Consider the following 17,790-nt stretch of genomic DNA (forward strand, 5'->3'; position numbering starts at 1 on the left):
TGTGCCCCTCCCTAGTGTCCAGATGACATCTATTAAATTCAGGCACTGCTCCACAAGGGATCTTGGCCTCTGGCTCGGAGAAGAATAGCATCAAAAAAAAATTGCTTGCCAACAACCCATAAATTTAAACAAGTCAGGATGGCAAGAGGAGGTTGCCTGGGAATCATCATAGAAGAGAAGTCAAAAGCAATGTGGTTTAAAATGGGACACACAGACAGATACCCCTCCAGCAGGATGTTCCTTCTTTCACAAAGACAAATCCTTAGGGCTCCCATGGGGATTAGGAAATCATCTCTTTACTCATGTGACCACTCACAGTCTTGAAACTCCAAGGAAGGGTCTGGTGGACATGGGAGGGGGTAAAGGTTCTCCAATGGACAGCACATCTGACTTGACTAAAGGTACCAGCTCTGACCATGGCCCTCAATCTCAGGAGGGTGAGTCAGGGGAACAACAGACACACAGGGGCATGACTGTCGTTCACACCCAAGTTGGGGCACAGCTTGAGTAACAGAGTCCCGGCTGTGCTGACTCAGTCCTCCTGACCTGGGAAGAGGTCTGGCTTGCTCTGATCTCAAGGATGAGGTCCATACAGTGGAAACTGTTGAAGCTGTGTCAAAGCTTCCTGCTTTTTCTCCTCCTCCTGGCTTAGCCCACCATCATGGGGAGTGGAATGCAGCAGAAAGGACCACACGCTGTGCAAATATATGCTTTATGCTCTGGTCCTCACACCCACTCACACAAAAGACATACCATTAACAAGTACCAAAAAATGTGGGTTTCTTCCCAGAGTCCTCTTGCACTGAATCCCTCCCCTCATTAGCAACCACCTTTAACATTATTTGATTCTGAATCTAGACAAAGGAGGAGGTGAAAATCCGGGGATCCTCAGCATTTACACATCTAAAGCTCACTCTGCAAAAATAAACTTTCCTCTTTAAAGCCTCTGTTTTAATCATTCCACCAAGTGGCCTAATTTTTTTTCCCTTAATTTGCGGGATCCAAGCAATTTTTACTGTGGGTGGTAACAAGAGTCTAACTGTTTCTAATTATTTAAAAAACAAAACCACACACACAAAACAAAACAACACAAAAATCTATGCTGCCAATTGCCAAGAGACTCAGAAGCCACAACTTCCGGTAATAAAGATTTTTCTTTCCAACTATCATAAACTGGCGTATCTGGAGAGCATCTGTGCATCTGCTCAGTGCTTCCCATCCGTGATAGTGGTGAGCCAGGCCCATGCACGTTACAGAACGGAGGAAGACAGTGCAATGGAGAGGTGAGCGCCTTGCCTTTGTGAACATATGAAGGCCCGGTCTTTAAATCCCAGCCCCTAACCAATTACTCTCAGTGGAACTAAAGACATTATTATTTTCTTAAATTTTGTGTCACAATGTCCCTCTTTTTAAAAATGAAGACAACGGTTCTTATCTATTGAGAGGCTTACGTGGGTGAATATATGAAAACCATTTTAACCAGAGCCATATATAAAAATTTATTTATTTATTTATTTATTTATTTATTTATTTATTTATTTAATATATAAAATGGGAACAATATTAGTTTTTCTCTCATGGACTAGCTGTAAGGATGAACCAAGAATATTATGAAACACTGGAGCCAGGGCCCAAGGAACACCAGATTTTTAACAAATGGTGGGTAAGTATTAATACTAAACCACACCCCCTACCAGGGAGCGAGTTCACGTTCCTTTCTTCCCAGCAAAGAGTTGAATTAGAAAATACCCACTGAGAATTAATAAGTGAAGAGCTGATGTTGACAGATGTTTACCAGGCTCCATGTAAGTCATCTGCCTTACACACATAAATTCACTGACATCTCCCCCAAGAAATGGAAGGTAGGTACAAAAATGTCCCTGTTTTATCAATGGAAAAACTCAGACCTAGATGGGCCTCAGGAATGCACATGGTCATTCAGCGAGCCACGAGCAAAGCCAGAGTTTGAATTCATGGAATCTGGACCCCAGGCTCCTCCTAATCATTCCATGAAGCAGGCTCTGCAATAACCACACCCCTAGTACCAAAATGACGTTCTCTCTTTTAAGGTAAGCTGTCTCCTACCAAAAAGGCTTGCAAGGATTATGATTTTACCATCGACCTTAAAAGCTGGAATAACACGCAGATCCTTTTCACGGAGAGGAAATCCAATGGGAAGACCTTGCTATTCAAGACCCAGGAGGAGGAGATTAACATGAAGAAGAAAGTAGGAGTTTCTTTGGGGCTAACCTGGACCCCCATCTGCACAAAACGAACCTGTTCCACTCAACCTGAAAAAGAATCCAGTAGCATCCTCCACTGTCCAACCTTGCTTTCTACCCCACTTGCTAATCATGCCTAGAGGGAGGCAAGTGTAACTGCAGGCAGTCAATTTTGTTAATGGAATTCTAAGCCCATCCGTTTTCAGTTGGGAGGATGAGAGAATCTTTCACTGTGTTTCTCTAAAGCAAATATTTAGTGCTTTCATCTTTTAGTGCCCTAACATGCGATCTGTCACCCAATAAAAAAAAATAAACCTTCTCATGTGTGTGTTTGTAGAAATGATACAATGTTTCCAACGTCACTCAGACAAATGGCGAGTACTTTCAGAGGGGAGCTGAGCAATCAATGCGCTCTCCTGGAGGCACGTTGGGGAGTTAGGGCACCCAGGCCCCACTTGCATCACTTGTGAAAATAACGCCACTGCTGGCTGTCTCAAGTCCCCTATCAGCTCAATCCCGATGCGGAAAAGCAACTTGTTTCTAACCTGCTTTGCTCCTCTTGTTTTGCCTAGATACCCAGGCTTGCGTTGCTTTGCTGTGTGGTGGTATTGTGTTCTTTAAATGAAAACCGTTCTCCATCCACCTGAGGACGTTTCTTCTCCGGAAACCTGTTGCCTGACAATGGTAGTTTTTTATCAGCAAAACTCGCTCCTCTTAGCTGAATAATGCCCCGAGTCTACCAAACTCTGAGAGACTCTTTCAGCCTGGCAAGAGAGAGGAGTCTCTTTTCCTGACTCTAATGATGTTTCGGATGCCAGAAAGCCAGAAGGAGAGCTATGACAGTGTTTCTGGATGTCACCTCCCCCATAATTTCTGCTTTCTGTGCTGGGTCACCGTTCCCACTTGTCAACTGGCTGCAATGGCAAGTTTCCAAGTAATTACAGAGACAGGAATTAGATGACACAAGAATTTACATGTGTACAATTGCTCGTACCTTCCCCAGCAGAATCCACAGCAAAGGCATCATCTGCTGTCCAGTCAAGTGTGACACTCTGAGCAGGGGACCTTTGGGGTCACCTCTGCTCATTTCTCAAGAGGACAGGCGCACACACAGGACCCTCCATCACACACAAGTCCCTGCATTTCACTTTTCCCTAAGAAAGCATGAGCTTTGAACCACCAAAGGTGAAATGGTAGCTCTGGGCTTCCCATGCTTGTCCCAAAGCATAGCTGGGATGCACTCACTGATGAACCTGGAAGCGCTCAATTCCTGCTTTCACCTAAGTAACAAAACAAGTGAAAACAGTCTGGGAGAAATCATGTTGGGTCAATAAAATCTATAAAAAAGGCACCATCTTCACTTTATACATTATGCCCAAAGTTTGATCATCTGCCCTGACATCTGGGAAAGAATAACATAGATAATTCAAAGCAGAATAATCCCAAAGTTGTTTCATTGCTGCCTATATAATTAGCAATAACATATATTCTATATCCTTATTAATTGTATTTGTCTTTGGCCACTGTCAGAACTGGGTTGAATTCTCCATAATCCACAGAGTGGCCCGAAGCATACTGGGTGCATGGGCAAGAACAGCCAGAAAATCCAGCCAAGACTTGTCAATAACCAACATGCTGACAACCAAGGCACCATGGCTACATTTCTTTTGCTGAAGAACATTGCTTTTGCTGAAGGCACAGAGGAAGAGCAGAGAATCTAACAATCAACAGTGAAAAATTAACCTCTCAAAGAGAGAATCGAGTCAACATTACCTTTCAAATGGTAAAAATGATAAAAAAAATAAACATTTCCTGTGACTAAGGAACAGCATGAAGGTGTGTATAAGGTGTAATACAAACTGATGCTAAAATTCATTGAACTGTAGACCAGAAGATTAGTCAATTTTGCTGGATGATAGATTTTAAAATATGGTTAATCCCTTGAACAACCGGGGGTGAGGGTGTTAGAGACACTGCCCCCTACAGAGTTAAAAATCCACATGCAACTTCTGCTTCTCCCAAAACTTAACTACTAATAGCCAACTGTTGACCAAAAGCCTTATCGGTAACACAAGGAGTCAATTAACACATAAATTTCTATGTCATAGGTCTTATATACTATAGTCTTACAATAAAGCCAGCTAGAAAAGAGAAAACGTTATGAAGAAAATTGTAAGGAAGAGAAAATACTTTCAGAGTACTGTACTGGATTTATTAAAAAAAAAATCCACATAGAAGTAGACCCACTCGAACAGTTCAAATCCATGTTGTTCAAGGATTAACTGTGTATGTTGCATGTGTATTTTTTTTTTAATGCTACATCTCCAAAGAAACTTGATCCCCACATCTGAAATCAGGGCACAAAAGCATATGTAATAAGTGCAAAACTGAAAAATAGACAGTTGTAGGTGACCCAGCCAAGAAAACTGCAATGAAGAATGCTCCCCCCAGGAGTCTGACCTGAGTACATTTTGCTGTCCAAAGCAGGACAGGGCCAAGGAGAAAGGAGGGTCCCATCCCATTCCCTTGAGAAGTGAACAGATTCAGGCATCATGAGAGCCACAGGCCCAGAACTGTTCCACTTCCCTGAGGAACTGCGTGCATTCTAAAGCCCATAGAAGATGCCACAAGCTATTTTGTCCTCCTCTGCCAGCCTCCACCCACCTTTCTCATGTGTTCTTGAAAAAGTGGAAAGAGCAAAGAAACATCCAAGAGACAGAGTTGTGAACAACCAACAACCTAGATGTCCTTCCAGATGGTTACAAGTTACTTCTACTTTCTGGTGGAGCAGCTCCTCATTTCCCATGAAGAGGGGACCTCTCACCTGTCACCCTGTCTCCCAGTGAACCACCTGCCCTGCCAGAAACCCGGTGTGGGGAGCCAGGCTGAGCAGCAGTGATTGAGAGCTCCCCTGATCCCTGTGCCCCCAGCCCCATAGCTCATGTGCAACCCAACATCCTCTCCTGCCAAGTCCGTTTTCCTAAGCAGCGAGAGGCCACTGCTGGGGCATGGTGCTGCTACGCAGGGGCTCCGGCAGAGCTTGGCAGACACAGTGACTGGTGGGGCTGGGACATAAATCCAGGGGGGGGCAGCTGCGCACCCTTTGTCACCCCAATTCCTGCCCACCCTCCTTGCTTCTCACCTTCTTCTTTTTCTGGTGACTTGAGTTCCTCCCCTCGTCAGAAGGAACTGACTTGCCAAAACAGAAATTTTCACTGTGAGCACAAACAGGCCTCTTACTCGGACTTGCCCAGAGAAAAATGTTTGTCTCCTGCTGCACTGGTTACAGAGCTGGCTGTGCACTTGTGCTTGGGGGCGAGGGGATGGCCCCAGACACGTGCGCGTGCACAGAGACAGGCACATAAGCTCCAGGAGTTTTCTAACAAAAAGTCAAAAACCCTGCAGCTGTACAAAGGCCACCTCCTTCCTCATTTTCAGCTCAAGTCGAGGGCCCAGCAACTGACTGGAGAAGGACCACCACGGAAAGGCCAGCCAGCCAGTACCAGCAGGTGCCTCTGCGAAGGATACTAAGCCACTTCTATCACCTTCCTCCCCAAAGCAAGTCAAAGAAAGAAAAGTTTTCCACTCCTGTATTTTTTTTAATACTAAAAGGCTTAAAGGGGACTTTCAGAGCTACCATGTGAGAAGGGTGGAAATGCGTGCAATAAAGGATGGAACATGATTTCTTAGTATTGCCTCCTGCTGAACTAGCTGCACCTGATGTAAGAAATACCTTCTGAATAAGGTGCATAGGACTGTCCTGAGAAGGAAAGATTAAAACTCAGATTTCCTACTTTGACAGTAACTGCCCTTAATAAAAATGAGTAAATGCAGCCAGCTCCAGAGTCTGGGCAGAACTAGGGTTCTTACCTGTTCTCAATTTCTAAACATCTACCTCCATGGCATCATTAAAGACACCAATAATAAGAAAGGACTCAGAGACAGAGATATCACAACAGAGACTGATGTGACAGGTAATGAATGGCACAACCATTAGTGGGAAGCATCCACTCCCTCTCTCCAAGTACTGACTGAGTCATTTGATCGGGGTGGGGGGGAGACACCTCTAAGGAATGAAAAAAAAAATCTGAAGGCTAATTTAAACTCTCCCTGGACACAGGTTAGCTCATTAAAAAGTGATCTGTCACCTAAGAGAATTACAAAAGGGGAGGACCCAAAACAATAAACCGTGTGGGTGATAACGTGTCACGCATCAAAAGTCAAGTCTTCTCTATTAATGACCTTTGTCACACGAGACGCCAAGAAAACAGGTGACTCACAAAGAATGGGGAAAAGAGAGGTAGTCACCAAGATAAGAGCCGTGATACAGCCTGTGGCGCCCTGGTAGACGTCAGACAGCCCAAGAGGCATGGCCACAGGGCAGGGAACACCTGCATCTTCCACAGGGCTGAGCTCCTCAGAGAAACCCCGTGCATTGGGTTGGCCGGGGCTGCCAACTTCGTATGCCAGCCTCAGAGGGTGAGAGGACAAGAGTAAGACGTGAAGAGAACAGCATTCATAGCATTGGGTCCAAGGAATGGCCAACAACACGGGAATCGGGACCTAGGATGATCCTCTCCCTCCCTCCCTGGGCCAGTTTCCCTGTCCAAGCTTTGTCCAAGCTGTGTCAATCACGTAGGAGACAGACTATATCGCAACACACTGGGAATGTGCTTTCACTGAGGCACTAGAAATTCCAAGTGGGCCATGACAGGGTCCATTTCTACTACTGGGGTGGTTCACAGGCAGAAAGAGATGCATTCATTGGACCCCGAAGAATTCAACAAGGAAGCTCTGCAAGGAGAGAATGAGAGATAGAAGTAACAACACCGGTGGTCTCACGAGTGCTCCCACCCTGAGAATGAATTGGGCCGGGGGGGATGAACCTGCTGGTCGGCCAGCACAAAATGATCCAGGGCTGTACCCACGAAGCTATGGGTCATACTAATCATGAGGGCAGTATGGACTGTCTGGGTCATTTTGCCCTCATCATTTTTAACTCACATCTGCTTCCATGTGCAATGCAGCTACACTGTAACAGTGGAATTTTAGAAACAGTTTGTTTGCAGTAGGGCCATGACTAAGCCTACTGAGGGGATACCCACATCTAGAATGGGCAACCATCAGAAGTGTTACAAAGACTCTTCATGGAATACGTAGGAAAGTGCTCCCATCTGGAGAGATGTAAAATAAACAGAAAATTGCATATAATATGATATGAGCCAGCCTATGATTTTCTAAACACATCTCTTAAAAGACTGGAAGGAAGTCTGTCAAAATATTAACATTGCCTTTGAGAGGAACTTTTACTGTTTTCTCATTGCTTCTCTATGCAATCCAGAGTAGGAAGACAAATTAAACATTTTAGCATAAAAGAATGCTAGCAAAGTTCCAATGCAGAGATTTATAAAGCAAAGACTTCCCCTCTAATGTACTTTGTTGTGTAAATCCAGATTTTCCATACATAATGTGTATTGAAAAATAGAGTACCAAGGAAATGAAGCAATATCTATATTTGTTTCAATGACTAACAAGCAAAAATAAAACTTCAGCTGTGATGCCATGCTTTTCAGAAATCAGACATATAATAAGCCACAGATTTATAGGATGTGGTCTAATAAACCTAAGAAAAGTTTCATTTCCTCCTTCACCAAAATGGTTCACTCCCTGTCTGTGCAACTAGCTTTGCAAAGTGAGCAGATGTCTCTTTTTTTTCCTTAAATGTGTAAGTTGAGAGATTAATAAGCATCAACAATAAGGTGCACCCCAAATACACACATACACACACACTCACTCCCATATCCCTAAATACAAAATAAAAATAGGCTCAACATCACCAAAAAGGTAAGTCACCCAAAACATCAATAGGGACAGAGCGTGCCATCTTGCTAATCGTCGGCCACTGATCAGGAAAAATTTATAGAACCTCTGAAAAAGAGGAAGCAAGGAATAAGGGAAAAGATTCAGACAAAGAACTTTTTAAAAGGTTGTTGCAAGCATTTCCGTGAAAATGGTATTAACTAAGCAATTACAGGAAAAAACACTCTTTCTTATCTGAATGCACTTATGCCACAGGTCACACCCTATTATTGTCACTATTAAACATGTTAATAGCCCCAATGCAATGACTTTGTGTGACTAGTTTTAAAAATGTACATGAATAGCTAACTAGAAAAAAGTGACTCACGCCTGCCCAGGTGGATATTGACTTTCTTAGTCATATTTATTCAACTGGTCCACCAACCTTACTTCCCTGGAGGACAGGGCTGAAATAACAGAATCCAGCCAACTTGCAAGGAAAAAAGAGGGAGGAAACTGAAAGTTCAGTCTGGCTGGGGTAGAGAGTGACCCGAATGTGGTGGTGGTAAAGCAGAAACTGGACTCTGAATGTCCCATATCAAAACCTTCCTCCCAGCCCCTGAGAAGGACTGACATATGTCCTTTAGCAAGTTGAGGACGGCTGGTATGGAAGACTCGGAACCATGGGCTGTTGCCGTGGTCTTCAGTAACAGCAGTTTTATGGCTCCGCCCCTGTGCTGTGTGATCCCAAGCAGTTGCTACACCTCCCTGTGGCTCCCTTGCAAGAAGGGATCGCAGCATCTCCCTCTTGGGATGGTCCTCAGGTTCTGAAGAGTAACTATAAGCAAAGCCCTTACAGGAGCGCCTGGCCCATAGGAGGTGCTGTGTAAAATCTTGCTCTGGTGCCCCCTGGAAGCAGGCTGGGCAGGTGTTCCACGCCCATCCCCTTTTACAGACACAGCGGGTGTAAAAGGGGTAAAGAGGGGTAAAGCCTCTTGCCAACAGAGGTGAGGGAACGCTGCACTCAATCCTACTTCTGACTCCCATCTCGTGTGGTTTCCACTACGCTACCCAGAGCTGCCCCTAGCACACCCACACTGTGGATCGGGGTTTCCCTTGCCCACGATTCGTGAAGTAGAAAGTACTACAGAGGATACCTAACTAGCGATGCCGTGCCAACGCCGCCAGCAAAGCAGGCTGTCCAACTGAGCTGCCCAGCAGGGGCTGGCCCCTCACACCGACACGCTCTCAGCATGTGATGCCCCAGGGCTCGTGCTGGACCCCAGCTCCTCCGGCCAAGCCCCACTTTGTACGCTTCGACTCACTGGGTGCTCACAGCTCCCCATGTGTGATTCCCCTTCACCGGCAGGGCAACTGAGGCAGAGAAGCTGGGTAACTTTGTCCAAGTTCCTACAGCTCATGGGCGGTGTCTGTGTGTCTGGCCTGTTCACAGTTCAGAGACTTAGACCTGATCCTGGAAGTGGGGTGGACTGGTGCTTCCCCGAGATGTTTCTGTGTCCTGAGGGCAGAGCCAAGAAATGAACATAGTCACCAGCATCAAGGATCTCAAGTTATAAGGAAGAAACCCAGTCTTCCTGTTTTATTTTCCTCATACTCAAAATGGGTGCCTGGTTCTCCTTTATCTGCCTCATAACTCTGACCAAAGATTAATGAGTTACCATTTGCCAGGCCCTGGTGGAGGGACAGCCATGAGCGGCAGGGCCTTATCATCTGTGGCCAGAGGACCAGCCGCTACACTTGTTAAAAGCTGGACCAGTGGGCAGCTGCTGAGGAAAGGCTTCTCTCAGGCCAAGGCTGCTGCACAGAAGAAGGCCTCCCTGTCCTGTCACGCCCAGATCCATCAAAGGACATGGGCTTCCTGCATTCACCGGCTCCAGGAAGTCTGAGTACAGGCACCATTAGTGGATGAGGAAGGGACCAGAAACATCCTCAGTTTTATTCACATCTGGCCAAAGGGGGGCCCCTCTACATAGGAAGGTCTCCGCAAGACACTAACACATGAAGTCACCGACCAGAATCAAGACACGTTGTAGTATCCAGAAGCATCCTTGGTGTCACGTCAAGTGAGAAGAAAATATCAAACTACTGTAAGGTCCAATTCCAATTTTGTGAAACATCTTTAAAGTCCAGAAACAAGAATGATGAGAAAGAAATGCATCCCAATATTAGGCCCTAATGCCCAACACAGCACCCAGCACGTAGTAGGTAGAGTATCAATGGTTTTAAAGGATAGAAGTCTCACTAATTGGCTCTTAAATATTCATTTTTCTTTTGAAAAAAAAAAAACTAATATTAATACTAAATCATTTGCCATTTAAGTCTTAAAGAGTTCCTTTAAAAATTTATCATCTGTGTTGACTTTTGCTTTTCTGAGAAGGAAAGCATGATCTACACGGTCTTTATTCTTCGGGATTCCTGATTTGAAGAGAACTGTCGTTCCCAAGCATGGAGCAGTGTGGGGTACTGACACCGTATTGAATGATTTAAAGGAAATGAACAATGCTTCCCGTCCTTGGACAGCCACGTCTGCGAGAAAAGCCATTCACGGCTGCCTCAGGAAGGTACCACTGCAGAGGACTGGGCATTTCTCAGCACCCTGAATTCTCCAAGAGAATCTCTAAGTTCTAAATAACTCAGAACAAAGGCAAAATTTAGGTAATAGCTTCTCTTTCTTCTGGGAGCTGTGGAATGTGCCAGGAAAGCATTTCCTGGGGGTCAAGCTGAATGGGATAACAGAGTGTTCATCCTTCTCACAGAAGCCACACAGGACACTGGACCACGTGTGGCCTTTCCTGGGAGCCGGGCACCTTGGGTTCATGGGAGCACCACCCTCCACCCTCTCCTCGTAAACTGGCATCCTTATGGCTATGATAAACCTATCAGTGATCACGACACCCAGACAGCATGGCACCCGACAGGACAGCAAGATGCCGGGAACTCAGGGGCCGTGGCGCACTCAGGGGCCCTGCCCTGGCACAAAGCAAACTTTGGATGGGTGGTTTCAGTTCAGAGCTAGCTCATCTCATACCGTCGTTCTGCTCCGGGACCTACCTCCAAACACCAGGGCTCCCCAACCTTGTGTAAGGAGTGGCTCCTTTTCATGTCCCTGAAGACTTGAGTGCTGACAGTGAAGTCTGAGGGGGGGTAGAAGTGCTGACAGTCATGTCCCTGAGTGCAGCAAGGGAGGGGGCACTGCTGCCAGGAAGAAACGGGAACAGAGTGAGGCTTGGGAGGGAGGGGGACGAAGTCACCGAGGTATTCGCGGTCCCCAGCAGGACTTGCTTCCCTGACCCCACACTTCTCGGCAAACTCCAAGCAAGGAGGACTCTGGCTCCCGTGGCGACCCCAGGACTCTTCCACCTCCCTGGCTTCTAGCTTCGGGCCCCCTCCGTAAGCACAGCCTCCTCTATGTGCAGCTTTTCCGCTGCATCCCTGCCCGCTGTGCCCCCCTCTGCCCAGCCTTCCCCCAGGGGACGCGGCCCAGCTGGCCAGCATTCCCTCTCTCTCTCTCAACTTACCTTACTGAATCCTCTATTCATCTAAGCCACGTAAGACTGCTGGTATTTCTACCCTACAAAAACGCAATTACATATGGCTCCACCCAATACGGGAGCTACTGGAGGATCTCTCTGGTCACCTCCCCCTCTGCCGCTCTACCATTTTTCGGACAGGTGGCTACGCTTACATCTCTGGACCTCTGGGAAACATCTGGCTGCACACAGCTTGAGTGCTCAAGAAGTATGTGCTGCACTGCATTTCAGCCCAGCTGGAGCTCCAGCAGGCCAGCGGCTTCAGTTCACTGACTGCCTACTCTGTTTGGGGCTCTAGACAGGAATGTGCCTGTTTTTCTGCAGCTCCTCACAACCACCCTGTGAGGTAGGTATCGTCATGCCCATTTTGCAGAGGAGGAAACTGACTCAGAGACGTTAAGGAGCATGCCCAAGGTCACACAGCTAGTAAATGGCAGAAGGGGAATATGGACCAGGTCTCACTCAACTCATGGCGCTGCTGTGTAGACTCGGTTGCCCATCCAGATGTTGACTACTGCTCTATAAACAGGATAGAGAATTTAGGGGCGTAAAGAGAGACCTGGGGTCCAAGAAGAGCTATTTTACAGCAAAGAAGTATCATTCTCACCGTCTTTTAAAAAGGAAAATGTCTATGTCCTTTGTATGGATGTATGACTTTTCTACTCTAGTTTTTAAAGGGTTTACATGGAAAAAAAATGCCATAAATAAATTATTCACCCTTCTTAATCCTGAATAAAAGAACTCAAGGTTAAGACTACGACATTGAGCACAAAACTCAATTATCTTATGTTCTGATATTCACCCAACATCAGAAGGGGCACAGTGGGTGCTAAAGACTCTGAGAGATAGGAAGTCGATGGAAATAAAGGACAAATTCTATAAAACAGCAACCACATTTCCGGAGCAATTTACATGGTCACCATATTACCTGGTCCCCCCTTGATGTGGGGCAGAGGAGTATCCAGGTGGATTAAACCCATCCCAAGGCCATGTGAACTCCCAAAAGGGGAAGGGGCCATGTGACCAGCAAACTGGTGCTACCCCAGGGTCCTAGCTGGATGCAGCTATCCCTGGATCTGGCCCTGGAAAGCCACCATTGCCGGAAGCCCCGAGGTCTGCGCCCCAGAAGGGGCAGCCCAAGGCCTCAGAGGAAGCACTAGTTGCCCGTGCCCAGAGGTCTCTGGTCTCCGTCTGGGAAACAGAACCTCCCACTCTGCATTTCTCCACAGCACTCGTTTGTAAACAGGAATGTGAGTCATTAAGCAAGCAGGAGTCCATTTTCAACATCAGCCCAGCTTTACAATTAAGGTAATCCTACTCTGCCTTGTTATAGGGGTGACTCACCTTACTGTCTCCCACTAGAGGTGACATGGTCTAACCCTCCGATTGTTCCTGGAAGGAACCCAGCAATATGGAGGTTTAAATCCCTGTCTGTTTGCTTTGTTTTCTAACCCGGTGCTGACAGCAAAGAGCCAAGGCTCCCAAGGGCAGGCGCCCCAGAGGACTTTGGAGAAGAAATGTATCTAAGACCACAGCATCTTTATGATCTTCCCATGGCCTTTCCTCGGGGTCCATACTCCCAGAGGGGCCTGTGGCTTAGGAGGACATGTTACTTACACACATACACACACACACACACACACACACACACACACACACACCCTCTAAGATTCAGACCCGCCATTCCTGGGAACCTCAGAGCCAAATCTGCACGTCACTTCAAGCAATTATTCTGTAGGAGCTCCCAGCTTTGAGACATATGAGATTAACTTTATCATCATCTTCTCTTCTGGGCCTACGCTGCTTTTCTTTTTTTCTTTTGTCTTTTCTCATTCCTTTAAATATTCATTTCCAATCTTTGTGCATAATATGAAGTCTTCTAAGCCACTTCAAATTATGGAGGGTTAAAAAATGCCTTATAAAGAAATGCAAATGTATATAGAAATACAAAATCATTCTGTAACGTGAAAGGACTGTAGTGGAGTCTCCCCTTATATGAAACTCTTCAGCGGATCCTAAAGATTAAAAAGCAGACATCCACCAAGTTTTCTGCTCAGCATCCATTCACGGTTTTTTCCAGTAGCAATACCCTGAATTGTTTAGAAGGTACCACCCACCTCTCAAGCCACATAGTTTATGTGAGGTGAACCCCTCAGTCCAATTGCACTCAGCATACTACACCTCCTGACCACAACCACTGGTTCAGAATTACGGGGGAAGGTAAGCTCTCTCTGGACTTCTACCTGCTTTCATGAGGTGACATCAACCCAAAGCCAAGGAAAGAAATGGTGGCCTGGTAAATAGGCCCCTGGATCCAGCTATGCCTGATGCACGCCACCTGTGCACTTTTCAATCATGAGCTGTGGGTCAATACATTTATTTTGCTCAGGCCAATTTGAGAGAAAGGAATCTTGACTGGAACAGTCTAGTCACCAAAGCCAGACTGATAGCAATAACTGTCCATCTACAAATCAAGGGGTAATGTGGAAAAAACTAGAGATTCTCCAGGAAAAAGTAAATGAAGGCCTTGTGAGCCTCATGCTCATGGCAGGCAAGGGGGTTGTGATAAGGCAGTATTTTGGAGTAGGCACTTGGTATTTTTTGAGAGAAGAATGAATGTAGCTTGTGGCCACTTTCTGGGACAGGGAGAGGGACCCTGAACAACAACACCTGAAGGAACTGACATCCAGCCCTCCTGCTCCTCTAGCACTAGCCACACTGACACCACTAGCCACACTGACCTATTTTAAGATGTGGTCTCCAGAAAGATGGAGCTGCAGATACTTAACAGCACCAAAATCTGCCTCCTAGCTCTCTCCAGCTACACCACCTGTGACACAGAACTTCTGAGAGATGCATTTCGCCAGAGCAAGGTGAAGATCTGAAACTGTGGCATGTCAAGAGAGAAAGCAGACAGAGCGGGTGGCGGGTTTCATTTTTACTGGTGACTCAGCACCTGATGACACAGAGTGCTGACCAGTTCTGGGCATGGCCACACAGATCAAGAATCAAGATGTGTCACAAAAAAAGTTGTGACAATGTTTGCGTCCTCTACTGTTCTGTTTCTTTCTGAGCTTAGGGCCACCCTTCAACAAATGGCTGGGTAATATTCAAATATTAATACAGTAGAGTGGAACCCAATGAAGTCTGATTTGCTTTGCCAGGAAAAATAAAAAAGAGTATAGAAAGAGGACCTCAAAGCATTTAAGAAACAAAAACCCTAAAAAAACACTAAAGCCTCAAGAGATAAAGATGGTATATGAAATAATGTTATTCAGACTCGATTTGGCCAACAGCTATTGACTACTGGGCGAATTCTGAGCCCACCCTTCAGATAGAACTAAAAAGTCAAAAGTTTTCAATTTTGTCTTGGAGAAGTTTGATGTGATGGTTAATTTCATGTGTCGACCTGACTGTGCCACTGGGTGCCCAGATACTCAGGACAAACATTATTCTGAGTGTTTCTCTATTTTTTTGGACAAGTTCAACATTAAAACTAACAGACTAGGGGCCCCTGGGTGGCTCAGTCAATTAAGCATCCAGCTCTTGATTTTGGCTCAGGTCATGATCTTGGGGTTGTGAGATAAAGTCCCATGTCAGGCTCCATGCTGGGTGTGGAGCTTGCTTACGATTCTCTCTTTCTCCTTGTCCCTCTGCCCCTCCCTACTCCCTCTCTATAAAACAAAACAAACAAACAAAAAAAACAAAAACAAAACAAAAAAACTGGCAGACTAAAACTGATGCCCTCTCTCATGTAGGTGGGCCTCATCCAATCCGGTGAAGGCCTGAATAACAAAAGGCTGGTCCTCCCCCCAAGGAGGGATTCTTTCTCCGGCCTGGTTGCCTTCAGGTGGAGCACTGACTTTTCTACACCTTCAGACTCCAACTGCAACCTTGGCTCTTCCAGGGGCTCAAGCCTGCCAGCCTTTGGACATGAACTACACTGTCAGCTCATGTGGCTCCCAGGCCTCTGAATGCAGACTGGACGACATCATAAGCTCTCCCACATCTGTGCCTACTGCAGATCTTCGGACTTGCTTGTCTTCAATATTGTCTAAGCCAATTCCTCACAATAAATCTCTTTTTACACACACACACACACACACACACACACACACACACAAAACTATTGGTTATGTTTCTCTGGAAAACCTTAATATATTTGAGTTGTGTTTTTTATGTGTTTCCTCCCCCAAGCAAGAGGGAAAGGATTATTTCTGGGTCTCTGAGAGAAATCAGAATTGTGAAATGAACTGGATCTTAGAAATTGTGTAATCAAATTCTTTATCATTTTTATTTTAAACCTCTACGTCTAGACATAAAAGGACCTACCCAGGACTACACAGAGAAGAACAAAGCAAAACCAGACTTTAAAAATGGGGAGTTCAGGGTTCTATATATAACATGGAAGAATTTTATTTTGAAACTGCAGTATCTTTGGAGGAATAAGAAATCCATTTAAGGGGCGCCTAGGTGGCTCAGTTGGTTAAGCATCTGCCTTCAGCTCAGGTCATGATCCCAGGGCCCTGGGATAGAGGCCAGCAGGTGGCCTGCTTCTCCCTCTCCCTCTGCTTCTCCCCACTACTCATGTGTGCACATGCAGGCACGCGTGCTTTATCTCTCTCAAATAATTAAATAAAATCTTTAATTGAAAAAAAGAAAGAAATCCATTTAAGAGAAAGGCACTGGCAAGAGCCATACCACTAGAGAAGCCAATGAGCAAAATGACAATTTTTTTAATTGCTAAGAGCATAAAATCCCATCTCTTAATCATTTACTCACATATATATACACACACGTGTGTAGAAAAAGGACGCCAGATAAGAAGCAATAGCAGCCACTCATCCAACCACCCACCCAGACAACCAAAGCCCACATACACATGTCACCTTGGAAAGAGAGTTCAGGTCTGTACAGGTCATGCTGCTCTATGCTTTAAGCGCCATCAATAATTCTCACCTCTGAAGGTGAGGTAACTTTGGTGGGAACTAATTACGTTCAAAATATGTTGTCAAACAACTTAACACAGATGCAAAGAAACTGTAATCAGAGCTACAGACAGACAAGTCACCATTTTTATCATTAAAGCCAAACCACGACATGATCATTGACGTGGCAAACAGAAAGCAACATCTTTTATTTGTGGTTACATTTCCAAACTGTGAGTGTGTGCAAGTGACAAAGCGTGAGAGTCTATGCGAGGTACATACATGTTGGCACATGTGTGCACACCTGCATGCACATGGAGGTGGGCAAATGTCATCACTTATGGAAGACAGTGGCCTAGGGATCCCTGGGTGGTACAGCGGTTTAGCGCCTGCCTTTGGCCCAGGGCGCGATCCTGGAGACCTGGGATCGAATCCCACGTCGGGCTCCCGGTGCATGGAGCCTGCTTCTCCCTCTGCCTGTGTCTCTGCCTCTCTCTCTCTCTCTGTGTGTGTGTGACTATCATAAATAAATAAAAATTAAAAAAAAAAAAAAAGGAAGACAGTGGCCTAGAGTCAAGAATGGCAAGTGGCCACACAAGGACTGCAATTCCTTCTTCCCCTGTCACTGTCCCTGAGCCTCCTGCTCAGAGCTGGCATGGGGTCAAACATGATCACCATCTCTATGTTCAAGGGATGCAGAAGTGAAGTCTGCCTTGGCACTCAAGAACCTCATCTCAGTGAGAAAGACCAGGGTCAAATGGAAGGCAAAACAGGATGAACACAAAAGAAGTGAAAGTTAAGTCCATCCTTACACGTGTCTTTTTATAAAGCAAAGTTCACAGGGCGCCTGGGTTGGCAAGGTGGTTGGTAGCATAACTTCTTTTGTAAATGTTTGCACTGTCCTACATTACTTATCCAATTAACCACCATTTTTCAAGAACTGATCATATGGGGCGCCTGGGAGGCTCAGTGGTTGAGTGTCTGCTTTTCGCTCAGGGTGTGCTCCCGGGGTCCTGGGATTAAGTTCCACATCAGTCTCCCCACAGGGAGCCTGCTTCTCCCTCTGCCTATGCCTCTGCCTGTGTGTCTCTCATGAATAAATAAATAAAATATTTAAAAAAAAAAAAAAGGCAAAGTTCATGTCTTCTCAACCTCAGCACAGAAACAGAGGCAGGGCCGCAGAGTCATCGCCATCACCCACTAACTGGCTGTGTGGCCCGCATTTCTGAGGCTCAGTTTGTCAGGTCACTAGAAGGTGCCTTCAAAGGGCCCAGTCTACCTCCCACAGGC

The 17,790-nt window shown here is 45.8% G+C and overlaps 1 protein-coding gene across 34 annotated transcripts in view; it reads right to left on the minus strand.

The window, feature by feature from the left end:
* Window positions 1-17,790, minus strand: part of TCF7L2 (transcription factor 7 like 2) — a 198,607-nt gene that overhangs the window by 59,938 nt on the left and 120,879 nt on the right. For 14 of the 34 annotated variants that reach the window (XM_041745000.1, XM_041744996.1, XM_041744994.1 and 11 more), the window contains one exon: window positions 11,094-11,237. The exons of 17 other annotated variants lie outside the window; for them this stretch is intronic. In XM_041745000.1, the coding sequence (XP_041600934.1) occupies window positions 11,094-11,237 (144 nt within the window). The remainder of the gene's footprint in view (window positions 1-11,093; window positions 11,238-17,790) is intronic. 3 more of the 34 variants (XM_041745001.1, XM_041744993.1, XM_041745022.1) reach the window with 1 other exon arrangement.

This window comes from Vulpes lagopus, chromosome 2 (genome assembly GCF_018345385.1).
Source record: "Vulpes lagopus strain Blue_001 chromosome 2, ASM1834538v1, whole genome shotgun sequence".
Lineage (NCBI taxonomy): Eukaryota > Metazoa > Chordata > Mammalia > Carnivora > Canidae > Vulpes > Vulpes lagopus.